At 43.7% G+C, this 27152-nt stretch overlaps 1 protein-coding gene across 2 annotated transcripts in view; it reads right to left on the reverse strand.

Annotated features, from left to right (window-relative positions):
- Positions 1–25547, reverse strand: part of PPP1R9A (protein phosphatase 1 regulatory subunit 9A) — a gene marked incomplete at both ends in the record, with an annotated part of 146801 nt that extends 121254 nt beyond the window's left edge. For both annotated transcript variants that reach the window (XM_081996364.1, XM_081996363.1), the window contains one exon: positions 24081–25547. In XM_081996364.1, coding sequence (XP_081852490.1) covers positions 24081–25547 — 1467 coding nt within the window. The remainder of the gene's footprint in view (positions 1–24080) is intronic.
- Between the last annotated feature and the right edge of the window lie 1605 nt (positions 25548–27152).

Consider the following 27152-nt stretch of genomic DNA (forward strand, 5'->3'; position numbering starts at 1 on the left):
AATCTCCTTTAAAATCTAACAGCACTTTATCTATTTCATTTTAACAAGTCTTTCAGCACATCTCAGATCCCAAAGCTGCCCTTAGTGCTGAAGGGGAACAGTCTAAATATTAAGCTACACAATCATATTTGCCCTTGCATTCTTTCTAATGCCAGGACCTGCAAATTCTTTCTGTATATATAGATGGTTCTTTTGGTCCCATGTTCAACAGAAAGAGTGCAAGAACACACAATGTAACCTAGAGAGTAATGCTTAGGTAGATGCTTGCCTAGCAAATGATGGAGGGAGGTCTGAGTCCCCTTCCTAGGCACATGTTCCAAAGATGGCTATCCTTTCTCTGAGCTTTTTTATTAACTGCAGAGACAAGTCACAGTTTTTGTAAAACTCAATTACAGATTTGCAACACACCTGAAAAAGCTGCCAGCCTTCATGGGACGATGTACATGCACTCCAAGATCAGTAAGAAAGAAACCCCGTTAAGCAGTAGCAAAAGTTTTATAAGCTGAGCAAGGAGATGCTCAGAGTTGTGATGTGATCACACAAAGGAGACTCGCTGACTAGCATTAATCTCAAGAACTGCTTTGAACTGAGAGCACTACGCTCTCTTTCATGAAGCTGATGCCATTTGTTATAAACTGCCACACAAAAACACGGGATTTTTTTTAGTGATACATCAAAAGTACTGAAAGTTATGAACTTTTAAGTCATTTGCTTTCTTATCAAAGTAGCTTTGTATTTCTTTGAATACTACCAGATATTGAAACTGTTTCCTGCAAAGCATCAGTTCATGGTTTCCTTACAAGATCTACCTGAAGTAGATGTTTTCTGACATATTTTTTGTAACTGGATGAAGGAACCATCCCACCAGTACTTAGTATAATTAGACAGCAGACTAACAGTGTGCATTTAGCACACTGTTTTAGGCTCCTTGCAGAACAGACCGCAATTCCCAGGGCTAGCTGCTTTGGGAAAACAGAGCAAAGAGTAAAGGCCAGTACTCCCCACAATTCTCAGATTCTGTTTTTTCATCACAGATAGTTTGCTGTAGTTTCCTTTTTTTGGTCACTCTCTTCTAGCTGATGAGCTGCTGAATCTTTCTCTTATACCAGACCATAGACAAAGCTATAAATTTTTCCTTAACCATGATGTGCAATTAAGAAGTATCTTTGTAGTGCAGATCAATGCATCAGTAAGGTGAGACTGTAAAATAGATACAATACTGCTAAGTCACTGAGGCAGTTCTGTAGACATGTCCACCTTAAATTTACACAGTGCTGTGATAACACTGAAAAAAACCCAAACACAACCCACAGTTGAAAACCCTCTATTCCATGACACAGATGCTATCACCTTAGCTAAAAAATACCCTACAATCTCACTGCTACACTTTTAGCAGAGGTGGTAAGTGCACTGGCAATTCATACAGAGGTTCCCCCTCATCTTTTAATGGTTATAATTATCCTTCCATCTTTAAGAAAAACTCCTCTAAGTCACCTCAATTTGACAAGCTTTTTAACATTAAGTGCCACCTCATTTTGCTGTATTACACCACTCTCAAGTTCTGTACGTTTCAAATTTTCCCATTCACATTTGCTTCTTTTGAGTTTACTTGCTGCCACACACCCGTGAGAAAAGGAAGCACTGCCTGTCAGTTTTGCAGCTCTCCTGATGCCCACTCTGTTCATCACTGCCAAATGCGGTGTAAAAGCAGAAAAATTAGTACCTGTACACTTCTTCAGGTCATTGCCATCATGATGTCTGTCCAGGTGCCCTGTTATCAGTGCATGCTGATACCTTATTTTCTATTCCTTATGCACTAACCAAATGGTGCGGAAAACGACACGCGTCTCAGTAGTGTTGTAATGACAGCTTCCAACACTGTCATCTGCCAATCTTGTGCAGTATAGTTTGCATAGTATAGTACAGAATAGTATGGTTTGATACCCCATCACGTGCTGTCAGGAATTCTTGTATGCAATCTCAGTGAACTGAATCAGAGCCAGTGGTATAACTCCTGGAAACCTGCTATCGGTACTACTAAGCTAATTTACTGATCAAGTTCATGACAATAGCATGACAAAGCGCTGCACAATGCCAGGGAGTCACAAAAATATCTTATTTCTCATGGTAACACTGATGTCTGCACCAAATATATGAAAATTAGCAGAAGCAGTTGATTCAAAGTAAGATATCCAAAATGTAATTTATTCCATGATTGTATTTTTTTCACTTTAGAAACTTAATCAGATCGGAGTTCTAAAAGGGGGATAAGAGGCAGTCTTCCTTTTCCTCTGCTGCTCATGTTTTTTTCAGGTAGTGAGACAAAAGATAAAATTTTGACGCTCATTTTCAGAGTAAAGTAATTCAAGCCAGTCATTAAAAGACAACTATGATTAAACAAGTCACCAAGTGATGTCATATCTTTTGGAATTCCAGTGTTAATAAAAGACAAAGAATTTGATCTAGTATTTCATGACTGGAGTATCACCCTTGTTTAAAAGAGAACAAAAAAATACCTTATACCAAAGAGAAGTAACACCATGCTTATCCTTAACAGGCATCTTTGCTACATCCTCCTGGCAGGTTTACCTTGGACTGCAAAAATTCTTGCAGCTGAAGCAAGCCCCACACCCCTGGGAACAATATGTTTATCACCAAAGAATAAATTACAGAGTTTGTAAAACAAAAATTTCTCTTTCAAAGCCTTTTGATGAATTACCACTACAATATTTTATTAGTCAAGTACCTGCATACACAAATAAGTCTTCTTTTAATTCTTACTTTTCTAGGTGTACAAGAAAGGGGTGGCAACAGATCCACCTACAAGTTTGCCAGATGAAGCAGATACTCCATGCAACATTGCCCAGAGAAGATGCTTCCTCTCCTCTCAGGTGTCTGCCACAGTTTTAAGGAAAACTGCCATGGAACATATGGCACATCTAGATTTTGTTGTCTCGCACAATAAAGAAGCAAGCTATCAAAAGCAAAGAGTGAGATCAGATAGAAAGCTCTGTGGAGATAACAAGAACAACCAGAGAATGAACAGCATTAACAGAGCCTCTATGAATATGAAGTTCTACATTTCACACATTATTTACTTATTACAAATAACAAAACACAATAAACAAAATCCACGGATAATGTTGTAACAAAATAAACTCAGGGGAAAAAAAGTACCACAGTACATTCTTCAGTCTTTTGAGTGATGAATATGGTCTATGTAAAACAATGGCAAAAATTCATAAACTGACAATTTAAAAAGAAGCTTCTCTTTTTTTCTTTTCTATTTTTTAATGTAATGCAAAACATCAAGTATGTAGCCCCAGAAAACAAGAAAACTGAGGATAAAAAAGGAAATTATGTCCTAGGCCACCAACAAAACTAACTACAGCCTGGGAAGTGTCCAGAATCAATGTGGGGCTGGGGGGCAGGGGGGAGGATGTAAAAAAAAAAATTGAAGAAGAGAAGACAACTAGAAACTACATTTTTTTAAAAATCTATGAGGCAGACTACAATGCTTATACAGCATCAGGAAGTCAATTGAGGCAAAATGGTGAAGAAAGGGTTCAACTGCATATTTTGGATAAGCTATATTGCAGGACTACTGATGCAGTGGTAAGTGATTAGCTCTTAAAAAAGGCCACAAACCTGCCCTATGGCTTCTTTGAATCCTAAACCCTTCAACTGCGTACTGTGTACCAGCTGCATTCATTGAGGAAAGCTAGGGCAGGACCCAGCCAGGGCAGGGTGCTGATGAAGCTCCACCTCAGCCCACACTCCCACCCCAAAACCCAGCTGGGGAAGGAGACCCCTGCTGCTCTGCCACCCAGCCTGGCCAAGCGCCTGTGGTTCTCGTTGCTGTGCTGCTAGAAGCTAAATCCAGCTTTCTCAAGCTTAGAAATGTGTGGTTCTTAATGGCATGGAATAACTACAGGGGTTCTCCAGGGCTTAGAGTGAGCCTCTGAACTAGGAAAATAAAATAAATAAAAATTACATTTAAGCCAAAAGACTGAAAAACAATTTACTTTATGCTACTTGCTTAAGTCTTTCTGGTTTAATCCATTTATTCAAAGTGCTACTCAAAAAACATCCCACTAACCTCTCTCATGCTTTATAATTGCTGGTGGTCATCTTCAGCAATACGCATGGGCCTCTCTTCTGGGAGATCTTGAGCTTTAAAAAAATCAGCAAAATGCCTCTCTCCTATCATTATTGGAAGGATTTCATAGATAAACTAGACAACATAGCAGCTTGGTATATTTTGCACAGTGAGTAATTTTGAGATTGCACTGACGATATCTAGCATAGCACGGAATTATTTACCAGCTTGACCAGAGCCTTTGAGTATTTGGCCTCAACTGGGCACTCAGCTCACCTTCCCATTCCAACCAAGGCTTACCCAGCTGTGGGACAGCAACCGCCATACAGACTTCAGCTACTGCTATATGCAGAATGTTAGTGGGCTTTGCCTCTGTTGCAAACAAATACTACCCCTCAACATTTTTTGTACAGGCTGTTTTTAATTTCTCCTCATAATCATAAATATTTAACTAATAATATTTGTTTAAAATTTCCCCAAATTTATAAGGTTATGTCAATCTGCTTATGCTATAATACAACAAAATACATTAAAAAAAACCCTTAAAAACCTTTCTTAGCTATTTTGATTGACAGTGGTGGGTCTAGGTTCTCATTGACAGAAAACATTAAAAGGCTAGTATCAACCCTTAAACTAAACTTAACTATCTGTAACTACAGGTAAAAATTCAAGCTGTATTCAATGAGCTATTGTTAAAATATTCATATATATTTAAACAACATTAACTATTACAATCAGAGAGAACCTACTGGAGCTCCTATGCCACCTTCGGGTTTGCAAAACCATGTGCTCTTATAATTTGATAAATAATATGAGAGGTCACTTACTATACTTTACAAATAATAAATTAAAAGAATTTGTCTTGGATGAAATTTAGCTGCTTCCTTTGCCAAAGTTCATTATAAGGAAAATTCTTTTCTTATTTAAATGAAGCCACAGAACCAAAGGATGCTTGAGGTTGGTAGGGACCTATGCAGGTCTTCTGGTCCAAACCCCTTACTCAAGCAGGGCCACTTAGAACTGGTTGCCCAGGACCATGTCCAGACAGCTTTTGAGTACCTGAAAGGATGGAGACTCCACAACCTCTCTGAGCAACCTGTGCCAGTGCTCGGTCACTCTCACAGGGAAAAAGTGTTTCCTGACATTCAGACAGATCCTCTTGTGTTTCCGTTGGTGCCCACTGTCTCTGATTCTGTCACTGTGCACCACTGGGAAGAGCCTGGCTCTGCCTTCTTCTACCCTCTGTCCTGGTTTCAGCCAGGATAGAGCTGGTTTTCTTCACAGAAGCTAGTGTGAGACTGTGTTTTGGATTTGGGATGAGGAACTGTTGATAATGTGCTGATGTTTTGGGTTGTTGCTGAGCAGTCAAGGACAGTCCAGCTTCTTGTGCTGGCCTGCCAGCAAGCAGGCTGGGGGTGCACGGGGAGCTGGGAGGGGACACAGTTGGGACAGCTGACTGGCCAAAGAGATATTCCCTACCATCTGACGTCATGCCCAGTACATAAACTGGAGTTGGCCGGGGGGCGGAAATCGCTGCTTGGGGACGGGCTGTCGATCACTGGGTGGTGAGCAATCGCTGTATTGGGCCTCACTTGTTCTTGTACATTCCTTTGTTGGTATTATCATTGTTGTTCCCTTCTTTCTTTCTGTCCTATTAAACCGTGTTTATCTCAACCCACGAGGTTTTTCCTAATTCTCTCCCCCGTCCCACCGTGGAAGGGGGAATGAGCAAGTGGCTGCGTGGTGCTTAGTTGCCAGCTGGGGCTAAACCACGACAGTCCTTTTTGGCACCCAACGTGGGGCCCGAGGCTTGAGATAATAACAGTTGCAGGTCACAATATCAGTTTATTTGATTTGCATTATGCTCTCGTCTTTGCTGTACATGTTAAGGATCGGTGTTGGTTTCTGCGGGCTGCTGTACTCTGCAATGATTAGTAATGTCTCGCCTGTGAATTTTGTTTTTAGAGCACTGACCTTGAGCTTAATGTGGTATCATCTGAGCTCTGTACTAAAGCCGTTACTGTATTTTGGCTACTGTCTTGTGGAGACGATTAGCAATTATACTTCTGCCTCTGAAAGGTTTTTTATGGAGGAAATGCAGAATGGTACCTTTGATACCCTCTATCATAACATTTCCTCCTTCATCACAATAATTTTTCAGTATTTTGAACACCCTTGGCTGGTTAAAATACCTCTATTGCTACTTCTGGGGAACATTGTTTCAGTTTTGTCTAAGGTTGGCAAGCAATTTAAGAATATCACCCGGAGATCTGCCCCAAGGCTGGATAGTTATGAATGGCAGGGCATGTGGAACAGCATGGGCAAATGCCTGGGGCAGTGGGCACCTCCGGTGTTCTGGAACTTCACTCCCGAACAAGTGCAGAATCCTGATAAACTAGCAGAATATCTGGAAGAAGTATGCTGTCAGCCTGGCAGTTCCAAGGAGACACAAATCATTGCAACGTGCTGGGGCCTGGCCCATGCCTACCGAGCCCTATTTAACACTATGCAAAGGGGAGAGAGGCTCTCTGGGTCTGATGGCAATGTGGCAGGCACTGTGACTACTCCAACCCCTGTGGCAGGCACTGCCACTACTCCAACCTCCACGGCGGGCACTGTAGCTACTCAGACTGTTGCAGCTGAACCAGAGAACCAGCCCATCCCAGTATCAGTTGCCCCTGTACAAAAGAAGAAATCTTGGAAGCGGAAGTCAGCTCGTTTAGTAAGGGAGGAGGAAGATTCTGCTAAGAAGGAGCCAGAGGAAGAGAGTGAGGAGGCAGAGTGCTCTGAAGCAGGGCCATCACAAGGACTGAAGAGGGAAGAGAGCAGGTCATCGCTTGAAGAGGAGGAAGAGGAAGAACTCATAAAAGAGACGGTAACTACCCAATCTCTATCCCTGAGTGAATTGCGAGATATGAGAAAGGATTTCAGCCGTCGTCCAGGTGAGCACATTGTCACCTGGCTGCTCCGATGCTGGGATAATGGGGCCAGTAGCCTGGAATTAGAGGGTAGGGAAGCCAAGCAGCTGGGATCCCTTTCTAGGGAAGGGGGCATTGACAAAGCAATTGGAAAAGGTGCACGAGTCCTCAGCCTCTGGAGACGACTCCTGTCGGGTGTGAAGGAAAGGTATCCATTCAAGGAAGATGTTCTATGTCACCCAGGCAAGTGGACCACCATGGAGAAAGGTATCCAGTACCTGAGGGAGCTAGCTGTGCTGGAAGTGATTTATGGTGACTTGGACAATGGACAATCATCCAAAGATCCAGATGAAGTCAATTGCACGCCAACCTATGTGGCGGAAGTTTGTACGGAGTGCACCATCAACATATGCCAACTCATTAGCAGTAACGGCCTGGAAAGACGGAGAGAGACCAACGGTGGATGAATTGGCTGGCCAACTCCGGCAATACGAAGAAAGTCTCTCTTCCTCCCTACGGGCCTGCGTCTCTGCTGTAGAGAAACTGTCCCGGGAGTTCCGGCAATTCAAAGAGGATATGCCCTACCCTCCACTCATACGGACCAGTGTCTCAGCCATTAGGAGTAAGCGCTCTTCTGTTCAAGAGAGAAGATATAGAGGATACACACCATGAGCCACCCTGTGGTTTCAATTGCGTGACTACGGAGAGGAATGAGGAGGTGGGACGGAAAACCTACCTCGACCCTAGAGGCACGAGTACGCGAGCTGCAAGGAAAAACAATTACAAAAGGGGGTTCAGGTTACTCCAGAAAAATCGTCGCTCCACTTTCCAGTGGGCAGCTTCCCAGAAAGAATAGAAGAGCTGATCTCACCTCTGATCCTCTTGAGGGGACTTCCGATTCCTATTTACAAGAAGTGGGTAACAAGTACTATGAGCAGGACTAGAGGGGCCCTGCCTCCAGCCAGGCGGAGGAGAGGGACAACCGAGTTTATTGGACTGTGTGGATTAGATGGCCTGGCACATCAGACCCACAGGAATATAAGGCTTTAGTGGACACCGGTGCACAATGTACCCTGATGCCATCAAGCCATATAGGGGCAGAACCCATCTGTATTTCCGGAGTGACAGGGGGATCCCAACAGCTGACTGTGCTGGAGGCCAAAGTGAGCCTAACCGGGAATGAGTGGCAGAAGCACCCCATTGTGACTGGCCCGGAGGCTCCGTGCATCCTGGGCATAGACTACCTCAGCAGAGGGTATTTCAAGGACCCAAAAGGGTACCAGTGGGCTTTTGGTATAGCTGCCTTGGAGACGGAAGCTGTCCACCTTGCCTGGTCTCTCAGAGGACCCTTCTGTGGTGGGGTTGCTCAGGGTCAAAGAACAACAGGTGCCCATCGCTACCACAACAGTGCACCGGCGGCAATATCGCACCAACAGAGACTCCCTGATCCCCATCCATGAGCTGATTCATCGGCTGGAGAGCCAAGGAGTGATCAGCAAGACTCGTTCACCCTTTAACAGCCCCATATGGCCAGTGCGAAAGTCTAATGGAGAGTGGAGACTGACAGTAGACTATCGTGGCCTGAATGAAGTCACACCGCCACTGAGCACTGCCATGCCGGACATGCTAGAACTTCAATATGAACTGGAGTCAAAGGCAGCCAAGTGGTACGCCACCATTGATATTGCTAACGCGTTTTTCTCGATCCCTTTGGCGGCAGAGTGCAGGCCACAGTTTGCTTTCACTTGGAGGGGTGTCCAATACACCTGGAATCGACTTCCCCAGGGGTGGAAACACAGCCCTACCATTTGCCATGGGCTGATACAAACTGCACTGGAACAGGGTGAAGCTCCAGAGCATCTGCAATACATTGATGACATCATCGTATGGGGCAACACAGCAGAAGAAGTTTTTGAGAAAAGGAAGAAAATAAATCAAGTCCTTCTGAAAGCTGGTTTTGCTATAAAACAAAGTAAAGTCAAGGGACCTGCACAAGAGATCCAGTTTTTAGGAATAAAATGGCAAGATGGACGTCGACAGATCCCAACGGATGTGATCAACAAAATAACAGCTATGTCTCCACCAACTAGCAAAAAAGAAACACAAGCATTTTTGGGCGTTGTGGGTTTCTGGAGAATGCATATTCCAAATTACAGTCTGATTGTAAGCCCTCTTTATCAAGTGACCCGGAAGAAGAATGATTTTAAATGGGGCCCTGAGCAACGACAAGCCTTCGAACAAATCAAACAGGAGATAGTTCATGCCGTAGCCCTCAGGCCAGTCCGGGCAGGACAAGATGTTAAAAATGTGCTCTACACGGCAGCCGGGAAGAATGGCCCTACCTGGAGTCTCTGGCAGAAGGCACCAGGAGAGACCCGAGGTTGACCTCTAGGGTTTTGGAATCGAGGATATAGGGGATCTGAGTCCCACTATACTCCAACTGAAAAGGAGATATTGGCAGCATATGAAGGAGTTCGAGCTGCCTCAGAAGTGGTTGGTACTGAAGTACAGCTCCGCCTGGCACCCCGACTGCCGGTGCTGGGCTGGATGTTCAAAGGGAGGGTCCCCTCTACACATCATGCGACTGATGCTACGTGGAGTAAGTGGGTCGCGCTTATTACACAGCGGGCTCAAATAGGAAACCTTAATCGCCCGGGAATCTTGGAAGTGATCATGGACTGACCAGAAGGCAAAGATTTTTGGAATATCACCAGAAGAGGAGGTGGCGCGTGCTGAAGAGGCTCCACCATATAATGAACTGCCAGAGAATGAAAGGCAATATGCCCTGTTTACTGATGGGTCCTGTCGTATTGTAGGCAAACATCGAAGGTGGAAAGCTGCTGTATGGAGCCCTATACGACGAGTTGCAGAAGTGGCTGAAGGACAAGGTGAATCAAGTCAGTTTGTGGAGGTGAAAGCCATCCAGCTGGCTTTAGATATTGCTGAACGAGAAAAATGGCCAATACTCTATCTTTATACTGACTCATGGATGGTAGCAAATGCTTTATGGGGGTGGCTACAGCAATGGAAGCAGAGCAACTGGCAGCGCAGAGGCAAGCCCATCTGGGCTGCTGAATTGTGGCAAGATATCGCTGCCCGACTAGAGAAACTTGTCATAAAAGTACGCCATGTAGATGCTCACGTACCCAAGAGTCGGGCCACTGAAGAACATCAAAACAACCATCAGGTGGATCAGGCTGCTAAGATTGAAGGGGCTCAGGTGGATCTGGACTGGCAACATAAGGGTGAATTATTTATAGCTCGGTGGGCCCATGACACCTCAGGCCATCAGGGAAGAGATGCAACATATAGATGGGCTCGGGATCGAGGGGTGGACCTGACCATGGATGCTATTGCACAGGTTATCCATGAATGTGAAACGTGTGCTGCGATCAAACAAGCCAAGTGGTTAAAGCCCCTCTGGTATGAAGGACGATGGTTGAAATATAAATATGGCGAGGCCTGGCAGATTGACTATATCACACTTCCACAAACTCGCCAAGGCAAGCGCTATGTGCTTACCATGGTGGAAGCAACCACCAGATGGCTGGAAACATACCCTGTGCCCCATGCCACCGCCCGGAACACTATCCTGGGCCTTGAAAAGCAAGTCTTATGGCGACGTGGCACCCCCGAAAGAATTGAGTCAGACAATGGGACTCATTTCCGAAACAACCTCATAGACACCTGGGCCAAAGAGCACGGCATTGAGTGGGTGTATCACATCCCCTATCATGCACCAGCTTCCGGAAAAATTGAACGATACAACGGACTGTTAAAGACTACACTGAGAGCAATGGGTGATGGGACATTCAAACATTGGGATAAACATTTAGCCAAAGCCACCTGGTTAGTCAACACTAGGGGATCTACTAATAGAGCCGGCCCTGCCCAATCAAAACTTCTATGTACTGTAGAAGGGGATAAAGTCCCTGTAGTGCATGTGAGAAACATGCTGGGGAAGACAGCCTGGGTTACTCCTGCCTTAGGCAAAGGCAAACCCGTTCGTGGGATTGCCTTTGCCCAGGGACCTGGGTGCACTTGGTGGGTAATGCGGAAGGATGGGGAAGTCCGATGTGTACCTCAAGGAGACTTGATTTTGGGTGAAAACAGTCAATGATTTGAATTGTATTATGTTAATTGTTCAGTATGACATTACTACTATGGCTGCTATCTACCATATCAATGGTATTATAGTAAGAATCACCCAGACTGATGAAGAATGAGCTTCACTGAAACCAAGCAACGTGCAGCAGTGATGGAACCAGAACTGGCTTCAGCAGCTTGCACCCAACAAATCCCTCGAGACCGACATCTTCGACCTGCAAATCATGGACATGAACCGTCCCAGATGACAATCCAACACCACATACCACCTCCCCTGCCCTGAGAGACTGCTATGATGGATGAAGCCCGGAGTCATGGACTGACTGAACTCCACAGACATTTTAGAGTGATGGCCCATGGACTAAGAAAGTGATAGCTGTGTGTATATATTAAAAGACAGGAAGAGTAATAATGAATAATTGGAATGTATTGAAAAGTATAGGACCTGGGCATGACGTAAATGGTATGGAATAGGGGGTGGACACTGTCCTGGTTTCAGCCAGGATAGAGCTGGTTTTCTTCACAGAAGCTAGTGTGAGACTGTGTTTTGGATTTGGGATGAGGAACTGTTGATAATGTGCTGATGTTTTGGGTTGTTGCTGAGCAGTCAAGGACAGTCCAGCTTCTTGTGCTGGCCTGCCAGCGAGCAGGCTGGGGGTGCACGGGGAGCTGGGAGGGGACACAGTTGGGACAGCTGACTGGCCAAAGAGATATTCCCTACCATCTGACGTCATGCCCAGTACATAAACTGGAGTTGGCCGGGGGGCGGAAATCGCTGCTCGGGGACGGGCTGTCGATCACTGGGTGGTGAGCAATCGCTGTATTGGGCATCACTTGTTCTTGTACATTCCTTTGTTGGTATTATCATTGTTGTTCCCTTCTTTCTTTCTGTCCTATTAAACCGTGTTTATCTCAACCCACGAGGTTTTTCCTAATTCTCTCCCCCATCCCACTGTGGAAGGGGGAGTGAGCGAGCGGCTGCGTGGTGCTTAGTTGCCGGCTGGGGCTAAACCACGACACCTCCCTTCAGGTATTTATATACATAAGTAAGAACCCTCCAAGCCTTCTCTTCTCTAGGCTAAACAGAGAAGCACTCCCAGCTCCCTCAGCCTTTCCTCATAGGAGAGATGCTCCAGACCCTCCACCTTCACAGGCCTTCACTGAACTCTCTCCAGTCTCTTGTACTGGGAAGCCCAGAACAGGACCCAGAATTCCAGGTGTGGCCTCACCAGCGCTGAGCAGAGTGGAAAGATCACCTCCCTCGACCTGCTGGCAATATTCCTCCTAACACAGCCCAGGATATCCTTAGATTTCCTTTTTACAAGAGCACATTGCTGGCTCAGGTTCAACTTGGTACTCACCAAGGCCCCTAAGTCCTCTTCTGCAAAGCTACTTTCCAGCTGAGTGGCCCCCAGCATATAATGGTGCATGGGGCTTTTCCTCTCCAGGTGCAGTACTTTTCACTTCTTGCTGTTGAACTTCATGAGGTCCACCTCACTGCCTGCTCATCCAGCCTCTACTTCATCAGTTTCTCTATGAGGATGCTATGTTAAAAGGCTTACTGAAGTGAATGTAGACAAGATCCACTGCTCTCCTGCCATCTATTAAGCCAGTCATTTCACTGTAGATGGTTATGAGGTTGGTCAAGCATAACTTCCCCTTTTTAATGGTCAAGACTTACTGGTAATGACTGTGTCAGGCACTTGTAAGCCACAGTACGCCTTAGCAGTTGTTTTGGATTTACAGCTGTTAAGATTGCAAATTGCTTTACTAACCATACAGACAGAAGGGGAAAAAGACAAAAAGAAAAGAAAGAAAAAAAAGCCCCTCCGTTTAATGGCATTTCCCCCCCTCCCCCAATAAATATCAACATGAAAGAAATGTGCAAAATACCAAGGCGGCAGTTTTCAGTCAACCTACCAGATTAATAGAAGGGAGATAAAACTGAGCAACTACATCATAGAAAAAGGCTGAGCAAAGAGGAATAAAGAGCAACCTGGTCTGGTAGTCTCATGCACCCAAACACCATACTGAAACATTCTCGTTCGCATTAGTACACTTTGCCACACTTCTACGTAACCTACTTAGAGTGAGCCTCTGGACTAGGAAAATAAAATAAAGAAAAATTACATATAGGCCTGTTAAAACAATTCAGTAAAACTAAATAAAGCTTTTTCAAGAGTGCTCTAAAGCTCTATATCCATGAGTTCTCTCTGATTTGCCCTTGTGAAAAAACACAATATTAAAATATTCTCAGTATTATGTTTAAGCAGTCTATGCACAATAAAATCTGCTGGACAATCACCCATATCAACATTAATGAACAGGTATCTTTGGGCTTCTAAGAATGCAAAGCTAACAGGTAAACATTTAAATATGTCAGAAACTACGTATCTACAGAATCTAAGTATGTCAGTATCTAAATACGTCAGAGTCCATCTTAAAGATGACCGCAAGCTTATAAAGATGTAAAGACGATTACAAGCTAGATAAAACCTTGGGATTTTTTTTGTCATAAAGGCCATGATCTAGATGAATTAGACAGGAGTTTGATAGCATGACTTTTAAAAGCCTCTATAGCTTATGGCTTTTAAACAAATAATGTGAATAGTAAATTTGAAATACAAGTATTTTATCAAATAAAGAGCACTAGGTCTACATGCAGCATAGTCTGAATATTAAAAGATACCCTTTCAATGTGAACCAGCATCTTATGCCCTTGAGATTACACACTGAATACTGAGGCAGATGGAAACTGCAGAAAGAAACATAAAAAGTTACAGATGTGCACAGACTAAGAAGTACAGCTGCATGTGTAATAACACAAGGCAAACAGGTCTCAGAGATAAATTCTGCATTCACACCTTCCACTGACTTTATCATATGGAAATATCTGAGTGATCTGACAGGTCTCTTGAATGAACTCTAGTGACTAAAATTAGCTTCTGCTCTCACTAGAATACTTCCTATACAAAAAAAGGACACCACAGAATAACAGCTATGGCTTTGTACTACTTAACTACAGGAATGTCAGGTATTTTTTTTAAATAGATTATTTGTGGCCTCCAAGTTCAACAGTGCTGAAGGAAAATTCCAACACTTAACAGAATTAATAGACATTATTTAGACAATACAGTAGCCTAATACAAACATAGGAAAATAGAAGGAAATTGCCTGTGTCATTGCCTGCTATTACAATTCTTTAATCTTGGAAAATGCTCAATTCCACCTTAAAATGTGGAACGCTGCCCCTTAGCCTTCAGGTGCTTTTTCTTCATGAATATACCAGAGAGGCAATTATGCTCTTTTTCAGTCTTTGTCATCCCTCGCTGAGCAAGATAAATTTCTTAAGCCCCCTGTTTTATGATAGAATTAACCAAGAAAAAGACAGATGAAGAGCAGCAACTTGCTGCAGCTTCTCCTGCAAACTCAAGCGCCTTAAGCAGAATCCACCAGAGACGTTCCAGATGAAGTCTCCTCAGTGAGTTACAAAATGACACTCACAATTCCCAACTGCTAACAAAATATTTTGCTTCATGTATCTACAATGCCATTTCCCTTCCTCACAGCTGCATCACACCACAGGTTATTGCCGTCATTCTGCCTGAGCGAGTCACAGAGTGGCTTTCTCCTTAGCTGTCATCCCCTACAAATCACAGTCATAGACTCGTTATTCTATGATACTGGGGGTCGCCCTGATCCAGGTGCAGTACCCTGCACTTGGCCTTGCTGAACCTCATGAGGTTCACACGGACCCATTCCTTGAGCTTGTCCAGGTCTCTCTGGATGGCATCCCATCCCTCAGGCGTGTCAACTGCACCACTCAGCTTGGTGTTGTCTGCAAACTTGCTGAGGATGCACTCAATCCCACTGTCTATGTCACTGATTAAGACATTAAACAATACTGGTCCCAATACAGATCCCTGAGGGACCTGTCACCAATCTCCATCTGGACATTGAGACGTTGACTACTACCCTCTGGATGCGACCATTCAACCAATTCCTCATCCACCCAACTGTCCACCCATCAAATCCATATCTCTCCAATTCACAGAGAAGGATGTTGTGGGAGACCGTGTCAAAGGCCTTACAGAAATCCAGATAGATGACATCCATAGCTCTCCCCTTGACCACTGACATGGTCACTCCATCAGAGAAGGCCACTAGGTTGGTCAGGCAGAACTTGCCCTTGGTGAAGCCATGCTGACTCTCAAATCACTTCCCTGTCCTCCATGTGCCTTACGATAGCTTCTAGGAGGATCTCTTCCGTGATCTTCCCAGGCACAGGCTGGTGGGTCAGTAGTTCCCAGGGTCCTCCTTGCGACCCTTTTTGAAAATGGGTGTAATGTTTCCCTTATTCTGGTCTTCAGGGACTTCACCTGACTGCCATGACTTTTCAAATAGGATGGAGAGTGGCTTGGCAACTACATCAGCCAGTTCCCTCAGGACTCTGGGATGCATCTCACCAGGTCCCATAGACTTGTGCACGTTCAGGTTCCTCAGGTGGTTTCGAACCTGATCTTCTCTTATAGCAGGAGGGACTTTGCTCCTCCAGTCCCCATCTTGTGGTCCATCCACTTGAGAGGTGTGGGAAGAGAGACTGCCAGTGAAGACTGAGGCAAAGAAGTTGTTGAGTACCTCAGCCTTCTTTTTTTTGTTGTTATCAGTTTACCAGTCCTACTCATCAAGGGGGGATACGCTTTCTTTGACCTTCCTTTTCTGGCTGACATACCTGTAGAAGCCCTTCCTGTTATTCTTTGCATCCCTTGCCAACTTCAGCTCCAGCTGCACCTTGGCCTTCCTAACTCCATCCCTACACAACCGGGCAGCATGCCTGTACTCATCCCAGGATACCTGTCCCTGCTTCCACTGCCTATGCATTTCCTTCTTGCCCTTTAGTTTGACCAGCAGGTCTCCACCCAGCCATGCTGGTCTCTTGCCTTCCTCTCCCAATTTCTTATACCTGAGGATTGAGACCTCTTGCGCTCCATGGAAAGCATCCTCAAAGATCTGCCAGCTCTGTTCTGCTCCCTTGTCCCTGAGTGCAGTTTCCCAGGGGGTCCTATTGGCTAACTCCCTGAAAAGATGGAAGTTTACTTCCCTAAAATTCAGGGTCCTGACTTTACTCTTTGCCTGCCCCATATCCCTCAGGACTGCAAACTCCACCAGTGCGTGATCACTGCAGGCCAGGCTGCCTCCAATCTTGACATCACCGATTAAGTCACTTGTGTTGGTGACCAACGGGTGCAGTATCACATCCCCTATGGTAGGGCTGTCTTATTACCTGGTTTAAGAAGTTATCCTCAATGAATTCCAGGAGTCTCCTGGATTGCCTACAGCTCACTGTGGTATTTTTCCAGCAGATAATGAGTCACTAGTTTACCGTAAAACTTCTTAGCTCATAAACCCATCCTCACTACTCAAGTCCTCCCAGTCACACATATTTTACTATTATAAGCAATGATAAGGCTTCCCTACTTTCCATCAAAAGCAAGTGTCATTAGCGTGCTCCAACTTTGAGACAGAACTACTGAAATTTTTAACATCTATGTTGTCAAAGGCAGACACTAATTTAGTCTGACATATGCTACATCTCATAAATCCACTTACATGTATTCCACTTTTCCATTTGCCTCCCTGCCTTTGATTCTTTTAAAAGTTTTTTTATATAGCAAAGCAATAGAGGAAAAAAGAAGAGATTAATAATTTTCAAGCTGCCAGAATCACCTCTTCTCTACATTCTGAAAGATAGCTACTGCATTTCCTTTTCTGCAGTTAAATACTATCTCTATTTTGATAGTGTTCTGTTTGTTTTGAAATGTTTGCTACAAGACTTTCTAAATACAGCTTCTTTCATGCAGCTCTCTACAAACCTGAGCACTAGGAACTTCTAGGTTTCATCTTCATTTCACTATAAGATCTTCCACTGTAAGAGTTTCCACCTGTATAAATTTATGTCATTCTTAATCTTGATTCCATGTTCAACATGACCAACTGCACCAAAAATAAAGGCAAAATATTAATATAAACTGGGGGTGATAGCCCTAATTGTAACCTCATGCTCACTACATAATGCCCAACTTCCTTTCTTGTTTAATTTTTAATAGATAAATAGCTTTTTACTACTTGGATTATTTTCCTTTACAAGGTCAAACTCAGCTTGACTTCTGGCAACATCTTACTCACACTTTAAGACTTCTGAACTCTATGACAGTCTCTATTTTTTGAACAACCACTTTTGCCACTCCTTAGAAGTTCTCAGCTAGCTTCTGATATTCTCTTTGGCTGGCTTTTCATCTGATTAGGTCTGCAATTATTCTGCTTGTGTATTCTGCTTTTTCTTGGGATGCAAATCCTACACACTTTTTCTAATTCTGAATCAAAGAGGTTCCAAGAACCCCACTGTTAGCTCCCTTAGCTCTTTGGTTCAACTAATTTCAAACCATTTCCCTACAGCTTCCCAGTCTGCATTTTTGAAATTCAAAACCTTTAATTGGAAACCCCTTTCAATCTAAACCGCATAAATCTCTGATGCCAATTATTCAATCCAAGCTTGGTTTCTACAAACAGCTCTTCTAGAATGTCTTCAATGCTTATAAAACCCAGTTTAAAGCAACATGATTTCTTTTTAGTTCATTAACTTTGTGTGAACATTGCATCCAAGAATAACTGGTTCCTAGAATTGGTAGTGAAATTATGGTCTGTACAAGAGTTAAAGTCTCAACAACATATTGTGGCAGGCAAATAACTGTATTCTGTCCACTGTATTCCAATAATCCCACATATACTTAATACAAGAAAATTCTTTTTCATCTGAAATTGCTGTGTGTGAAAGACTTATCCTGTGAAACTATACAATTCCAATCCAATAATACACTTCATGTACAAGATAACCACAGAGAACACACCTTTTAATAATCAAAATAGCAACTTTTTCCGGAATGCTTTATCCCTTCACTTTTGTTCTTCGTCTAAGAGCATCCAGTCTTTGAATACTTAATATTTACTTCTCATTCCTTTCCCTGATAAATATATAAAAGGTTCTGCTGTTCATAATGAGATCTTTCATAACAAATGTAACTGAAATAAAAGACCAGGTCCCAGAAATGTTCCATATATTCCACCACCAGAAAAAAAAGAACCTGGTTTTACATCATTAACTTTTAAAAATAATCAAAGTTAGCATCACAGCCTTTGCAGTACAATGTATTTTATTACTGCTTAAGTCTGTAGAACTTGCCATACTTCACAAAACGTGAAAAAAGTTTAAGGTCATTTTATGTAGGGGAATACACACGTTTCAAGCTACCCAAAGGAATAGCTCTGTACATCAAACTGATTCACAAATCAAGATTAATGGAATTAATTACCAAATTGCTGCCCATTTTACAGAATTCAAATACCAGCATATAAATGTTCAGTGATTTATTCAACATTACAGGAGACAAGGCCTAAGCCTACGTAATACCTAGTTTCATGCTTCAGCCAAAACTACCAATCCACTTCTAATGTTGTAAACAAAGCATGGACACAGGAGCTAGAGTGGAAAAGCAAATTTAAGGAAAGGAAAATATTCTTTCCGTGATTTCAGAAGGAAGCTACATATCCTTCTTCATCTGTCAGGTTTCTTAATTAACCCATTCAAAAGTGGATTAAATTCTCAGATTCTGTAATCATTTTATATCTAATATAGCCTGAGGGTCTTTCTGCAAGTCCTGTCTTCCACATCTACCTTCAACAAGTGTCCCAACACCTGCTGGGACTACTTTAGTTACAGAATCAAAGGTTCACTGAGGTTGGAAGGGAAGACTGGAGGTCATCTAAAGCCAACTCCATATTCGCTTAAGTAAAACACAAATAGAAGTGGTGGTAAGTTTGGAGCCAGGGACTGTACAGTGCTTGTGGATGGGGTAACCTTCACTTATGCCTTCCATGACCCAAAATAGTTCATCAACAACAGGTAAACACCATACTAAACATTGAATCGGGCAAAGAAATACTTTCTTTTTCAACACTAAACTTGAAAATGTTTCCAGCATACTTTATTTCGATGCTTACTAGACAAAAAATAATATTTTAGAGAGTAAAAGTTCCAAAGTAATTACAGTGTCAGATTGTTTCAGATTCCTTCTTCACCACTATTTACATTCTCGAATACATTTTAGTGAGAGAAATGAGGAATAACTAAAAGAAAGACTTGTTCCCTGAACTGATTTCTAATAAGAAAAATCACCATCTAGTTCATAAAGACATTTCAAAACAACTGTTAAATACAAATTTCATTTATATTTTCACTAAACTACAGTCACAGCACTTCTTGTAAAACCTCTTCAGAGGCTGAGAGAGAGAGGGGCACAAATTCCAATTCCTGAAGACCATGTGAACAAAACACAATTTGGAAAACTGAAATGTTGTAGAGTATAAGATTCAGCCACGCTGCCCAACAAAAGAGAGGAAGAACATATAAGGCACAGGCACTAGTGATCATAATCCCTTTGTATGGAATTAGCTGAAGCACTGAAGAGCCATTTGCTATATCCCTTCCATTCCTGTTACCCTCTCTCCCACACACCCCAAAACTCAGAGAGGTCCCTTCACCACCACTGCACCCTAGGGAAGCTTTACGGAGCCCTGAAAACTGCAGCAGCAGCTTGGGCTAAAACCCCTCACTGCACCACAAGTTACCTACTGTCTGACATACGGTCTGATCACATACTACCCAACCCTCTCCAACTACTTAGCCAGGCAGGGCAGAGTCAGCAGAGCAGAAGGTTGCAAAAGGAGGCTCAGCAGGAGATGCCGATTGTTGTTAGCAGTTTTAAATGGTTTAACGCATACCCGGTGCCAGAAATAGGGCACTAACTGAAGATGCAGCCATCAGTTATCAAGATACCAGGCATTCTGGACTTGGAGAGAGGAGACATGAACATTACTCTTCCATCCTAGTTCTATCCAGGATGGAGGAAGCATGGCTCAAAAAAGACTATGATTTGGACAATCAATACATTTCCATTTGCTAGAATGCAGAAAGCCATGAGCTACTGAATTTTGCACTACTGGCAAACCCTGTCAAATTAGCCTACACAATGTTTGGGAAGTGGCATATAACCCAACCCACAGGAAACCCTGCAAAACTCAACAGAAGGCAAATAAATCACAGTTTCTGTTTTTTTGTGTAGAAAAGTATCTCTGGCAAAGCCAGAGTATTTTTTCTTCATCACATTTACTTAACTTTTTCACCTCTTACACTTGCCTTGGAGAGTTTCAGTTCTATCCCTAATCAGGAACACAATACCTAAACACAGGAATGGGCCAGTGCTGATGAAGGCCTCTGTATAGCTATATAAACACATATCAACCGCTATATCAACGGTATATGTGCATCCCTTGCTTAGCCACACACTCATGCCCACTCCCACTACCAGCACCAACTCTTGGGCCCTTTTAGGCTATTTTTTATTGAACAGCACCAAGCTGACTAAAGTTCCCACGGACATGCACAACTGCTCACATCAGCGATGACACACTGCAAATACCTAGAAACTCTCCAAGCCTGCAATGGCCCCTGGGCAGCCACCTACTCCTAAAGGGACTTTCAACAGAGACGAGATCAGCAAACATATCCCATAATCCTAGAGCACAATAAATGGCCCATGGAGCATGGGATCTGCGATAGCGAAATTACAGACTGTAACAGAGTACAATTTCCTGCATCCGTTGACTTGAGTCTTTCTCTTTATAGCAAGTTTCTCAGTAACTGGATCTTTTTCCTGCTTGGGAGATGACCAGAATTCAATCTTTATCAGTTTAATGAGTAAGATTTTCTTCATTGATTCTTCTGCCTATTACTTCATTACTTCTCATAGTCCAAAGCATTTCCCCTAAAGGGAAGAAAGGGTTCCCCTTGATGGTAAATGAAATCTTTTTGCCCTTCAGTCTCAGCACTCTTCTCATTTACTTCTTACACATCTACCTGAAAAATCCCATAGAAGAACAGTTCAAAGATGTTCGTCTAAGCCTGTTGGGATCTTCAAGTAACACCTTTATGGCAATAACTACCCACTCATTTCACAGATTACACATTCAAATGCCAATTTTGCTAATTATTTCAGAGCTCGCCTGTCAGAGGAGAGTAGAGGTACAATACTGTGAAATCAGCACTGAACATCCACAGTTTGGGTTAGACTTTTCACACCACTATCAAGCAGACCAGTTAAGTACAAATCGCTTCATTTTAATGAAGACAAATCAGTTTTCAACAGTTCAGAAAATACTCCTACATTGCTTTGTATTTTCCTCTCTCTCAGTTATGCCATGCATGAGATGATGTTCAGGAAAGCGTTAGTGAAACCAGTTATGCCCACTAACACACAAAATTGCCTAGAACAGAAAAATTCTTAAATAGTTGCTGTGTATTCAGCTAGCAAGCATCATCCCCAGGTAACAGCCAGGTGAAGTGAGTAATCAGGTAAATTCATCCACTAGCATTGTGCAAGGGGACAGAATGTAAGTCCCCATTGCCCTGTGCACTGCTCATTGGTACTTATCTGCTGGGCAGAAACCGCTCACTGGAGCCAATTCATGACCTCGTAGCACCATGCTGAATTGGCAGCACTGTCAGAGAGGCAGCGCAGGAGCCCAGAGACTCACGAGCCTCCGAGGACCCACCGTGGGATTCTCCAGCTGCCCTTCCCAGGTCCCTGCCTGCAGCAGCATGGCCAGGCAGTGACCTGATGCTGCTGACAGCCCACCCAGGCTTATGCTGCTTGACACTGCTGAGGGAATTGCAGAGCGCCGCGGAGAAGAGAGGAAGGCTCAAGAAGCAGCTTTTAATTTTCCACAACTTTGGCTGCACTTCTTCCTTTTAGCACAAGCCTTCCACATGGTCTCACTTCTATTTCCCCACATGACTAACAGATTGCATGCATTGGAGGCACCCGGGACAAAAAGCAGGGGATCTCCCAAACCCTCCTACACTGTTCTCTCTCAATGCAGCTTTTATTCTGTTTTCCTCCTATCTACAATGAAGATACTAAAATAATTAAAGCAACGACTTTTTTTTTACCTTGGATAAGCTTGTTAAGAGTGCTTTATGCTTAAAACCATGACAAATGTGCTCTTTTGTTATTTACACAAATGACTTTTAGAGCATTTTCCTGATGGACTGTTATTATTACATAATATGTAATCTGAAATAAACACAGCATGAAAAACTTGAGAAGAAAAGAAAAATTTTATAACTAAATAATTGAGAGAATAGTGTTATAGCACTTAGCATTAACAGCATGATTCAGACAGACTACAGCAATATACTGAAGTAAGAATGTCACTGTTAGCTCTTTCAAAGCACGAACAGAAGAAAAATCGGACCATCTCAAGAATAAAATCCATGGAGTCACATTCCGGATTCTTATCTGTTGGAACCGTAATAAATATGATAAAACCTCTGCACATAATTGGTAGATCTTTCAGAAAAGAACATCATCTTGTCTGTTAGTACAGCCTGAGGGAGAAGGCAGAGGGGACGACAACAACTTCCATAATCCTTTGTAATAGAAGTTTTCCCTGCTTCATCTCCCCCGCCCCAAAAAAATTAAAGAAAACCAGCTAGCTTAATTATGGGAATAATCTAGTGGGAGTACAAACACTGGTAGAATTTTTGGTCCATGACGCAAGCCTGAATAAAATACTAACAAAACAAAAAACAAAACCAAAAAACAAAACCACAACATTATCTTGACTTGGAATATCTTGTTTCAGTGTAAAAAATGGTCTTGCCGAAGCATGAAGAACACAAGGCCATTCCCTTCCCTCCACGCCCCTGTTTATTAACAGATGTGAAAACCTGGTTGCTTCATTCAGATGAAAATTTCCTAATACAAATATACATCTTACCCTAACTTAAACCACGTGTGGTATAAATGCAGATTTTGTAAATCACATAACTTCAAGTTTGATAGTGAAACTTCTGTTTGTTGATTTTCATTGCTAAACTCACACAATGAAAATACAGTCAATTTCAATTACATATTTTTAATCTTAAAATGTTTAGATTTCAAGTACTCCGTGATATATGGCTCTTTCAAGATCCAGTTCTGGAAAAATGTGTTTTTGAATTGTCCATTTGAGATCACGTGCACTAAAAAAAACTTGGAAGTAAAATACTTTTATACTTAACATAGACTCATCAGTGAAAAGCTGGTACAACAAAACATGACTAGTTATTCCCTCCTGAACTGACAATACTTGAAACAACATTCTTAGCTGTAATTTCAAGGTACTTAAAAACAAACCAAAGGAGCTCTGCAAGAAACCCACCCTTCATTAGGTATTTCAATCAACTGACTTCTGCCTTTTTGTAGCACTGAGATATGCTAGATATACACATATCAATGTTCAATAAAGTTTTTAAAAAGTGAAGATGCTGCTAGAAAAGATGATACTAATTCAGATGCAGAGTATTAACAGTCCTCTACCAGCGAGGCAGAATCACATCTTATTTCATGACCCAGTGTTTAAATGCAGGGAGTTCAAAGAACATCTGATGAGAGCTGAAGAATAGCCATTCGGTCTAAAGAAGCTGTGATTTCAAAGGAGAAAAACAAGCAGCACAAAGGCCACCAAATACCCACTTCTACATTTCACCATGTGATTACAGTTCAGTCATGTAAGTCAAAACATGCATGTTAAAATTCTCAAACTTCACAAACCCAGCTGTCATCCTTCATTTCTGCTATCTTAGTCAGCCATCAAGTAGTCTAGGAAATGACACAAGCTCATCAGAGCTCAGCTTACTTCATTTAAGATTATGCTCACTGGCTGCCTGTAATAAAAATGTGTATTGAAAGATCCTCTGCAATCTTTTCAGAGCCGAGATCAGCTGTCAAAATCTACTTCAAGTAAAGTTGCATTTGAAAACGAACCAAACCACCAAGAAAGAATGTAGGCAACTTTACCTTAATTGGAGCACGGCTAAACTGTATTTTTCTGTTGGCTGGGATTTCATCTTCATCTGGCAATCCATTAATTTCAGAATATTCCATATCAGGTTCATAACAGTTATTTTCATCACTGTCATCCTGATCATCCTGTTCTGTACCTGTCTCTCCCCAGTCAGAATTATATCTCGATCGTACCCGATAGACATTGTAGTCAGAGTGCATATACACGTGGGAACTCTGGAAATTATTCACATCTTCACGCACTTCTTTTTCACTTGCCTCATCACAATGGGACTCGGTAGCATCCGAAACAGCATGTGTGACAAAATCACCACCTGAAGCTACATTTCTTGGTAATTCTGCAGCTTCAGGTCTATCCAAGATAGCCTCTGCATGTTCTGACCGTTCCTTCTTTTGCAAGAAAACTTCTGTCTCTGTTTTTGACTTACTCCTAGCACAGCTGTCCACGGATCTTTCACTGCCAAGCACATTGATCAAATCCTGCTGACTCGCTGCAGAGCTCTCAAGAGAATCAGCACTTGCCTCTGTACCCTTCTTTATTTCTTCAGTCGTTTTTGAACCTGCCGAAGTGCCTGTGGACGTCTTCTGTCTTAGTGTTGAAGGTGTGCTGTTCTGCTGAGAGTTCTCAACAGACATCAAGCCTGTACTCTGTTTGGCTGGCGGAGACCACGTGCTGGCATCTTTCAAAGGACTGAAACCTTCAAGGTTCGCAACTGGGGAGGAGATATTCGCAACAGTAGATGAGAGGTTCAGTGGATAGTGACCAGTTACAGAGTACTCTTCGTTGTTCTCTGACTTTTCCACGACAACTACACTGTGTGAGTCAGTGTTTTCAAAAACTGCACTGAGCTGACTCACAGTTGGAGAGACGGTCTCTGTCCTTGGGCTAAGACTGTCCAGTGAATCAGTGCTGCCTCTGTGAGACTTAGAGCTGCACCACTCATCCGGAAGCTCATTGGAAATTACTTTCTCTTTCTTTGGGGAATAGCGATTGGAATGTCCCATTTCATGAGCGTTTCGCTCAAACATCTTCCGAGTTTCAGTAAACTTGGAGTAGGAAGGACCATCATGGACAGTATCAAATCTACTGATTCTTTCCGAAACAGATGATTCCAACTTTACAATTGAACCATCTGCTTTTTCTACAAATTCTTTGGGCCTAATTCGTCTTTGAGGTGATGGAGGGCCACCCTTCCCCCTGGTTTTAGGGGTAACTCCGGCACTTTCAGTGGGCTCCATGCCCATCTGCATAAATAAGTTCTTAATCCTATTGACATTTGAGCCATATTTCCTTCCCCTGCTCTGCGAGGCCTCTCCTTCCTCTTTTGTTTTTTGGTCTCCATCTGATTTCGGTTTGTCAAAGGTGCTTTTCAGTGCCTGGAACTCAGTTCTGTAAGCATTCCTGTGAGGAGAGGCACTTCGGAGGGTTGATCTTTCTCCTGAAGACTCCGTTTTCATCATGTTTACTCCAGGAGTGCAAAACCAGCTTACATAGTTCCTGCGGTACTGCTCTCAGTAGTCTGTCACAGCTGAGATTCTGCTTGAGGAGTGTTCTTCTCAGGGGACACTGCCATTCACCAGGGCCATACTTGACAGACAAATACCTAAACACATGTGGTCAATTCTGACAAAGTAGTGCAATCAAGGACTCTCAAGAACAACAGCTGATTTAACCTGAAATAGAAAGGAGGGTTATCTGAATCATGTCAGGTACTCATACTTTAAATCTAAGACACAATTTCCATTTATCGTTATTTAACATGTTTACAAAAAAGGAGTAAAAAAATACAACCTAACACTGCAGTGACACCTGAAAACCTGTCACTGCAATTTTTCTCAAATTGACTGTTACATAATTTGCAATCTATAATATCATTCCATAATGAAAGAACAGATTATTGCATCTTACTGTTTGCAAAGTACCACAAATATGCATCCAAAGGAAAGGCAATGTGACAGGAAAAATGACACTATTTCTGTGCTACTGAACTTTTCTAAAAAATATAGTAAAAAAACCCAAAACAAACCTCAGAGTTAATTACTTTATAGTTAGATGTAAGTAATACAAAGATGATGGTTCTGCTTTCCTGAAGCACTGCAAGACAACCCTTGCTCTCTCGGAGAAACATAATGGTAGAAATACCATCAAACATAATATACTTAGAAAGGCAAAATTAAACAGCAGCTCGAGGGAATATGAAAAACTGCCCCCAAAGTTAACATCTTCAGTTGACACGGTAGAGAAGTGAAATCCAGTCAGAGAAAGTTGCCCCTTGTCACGGGCAAAGGTTTTAGCACCTGGAAGAGCCTGGAGGTGCCCAAGGAGGAGCTGCAGACACGGAGCCAGGGACTGGATCCGCTCCCAACCCCAGCCCGGGAGACTCGCAGCAGCCGCCACGCCGAGGCTCCCCCGGCCCCCGCAACCCCACCAAGGGCAGGACAGGGCTCATCGAGAGCCAAACCCCTCTCCCTTCCTGTCCATTCTTCCTCCTCCTCCCCTGCGCCCTGCCGCGCCGCCGCTCCCGCCGTGAGGGGACGCCTCGCGTCGGGCACTGCTACGACACGGGGCTCGTACCAGCATAGAGAACCCCGCTAGCGCCGCGGCGTGAGCGGCGCGCCCGTCCCCGCGCACCACCGCGCTCCGGTCCCGCCGCCCCTGCCCGAGCGGGGGGCGCCGATCGCCGCGGGCGACTGAAAAGGCCACACGACAGCGGCGGCCGGCGCGACCCACCGCTCCCGCCGGCCTCGCAGAAGGCAGTGAACTTAGCCCGAGAGGACAGCGTCGGAGCCCCTGCGGCGGCTCCCCCGCGGGCGGCCGCGCCGCGCCGTGCCGGCGCGCTGGAGGCGCGGGGCCCCGGGCGGCAGCACCTTGCAGCGGGGCAGAGCCCGGGCAGCCACTCGCCGTCCCCGCGCGGCCGGGCCCAGGGAAACAAAAGCCCGGTGACAGGGCTGCTCCCCCGCGGCGCTCGGCGCCTCTCCCGCCGAGCGCGCACGCCGCCTTACCCAGCCGAGAGCCGCGGCGGGCTCCCCCGGCCTCCCGCCTCAGCGCTGCCCCCGCTCCTCCTC

This window comes from Phaethon aethereus, assembly GCF_964289735.1.
Source record: "Phaethon aethereus genome assembly, chromosome: 2".
In the NCBI taxonomy this organism is placed as follows: domain Eukaryota; kingdom Metazoa; phylum Chordata; class Aves; order Phaethontiformes; family Phaethontidae; genus Phaethon; species Phaethon aethereus.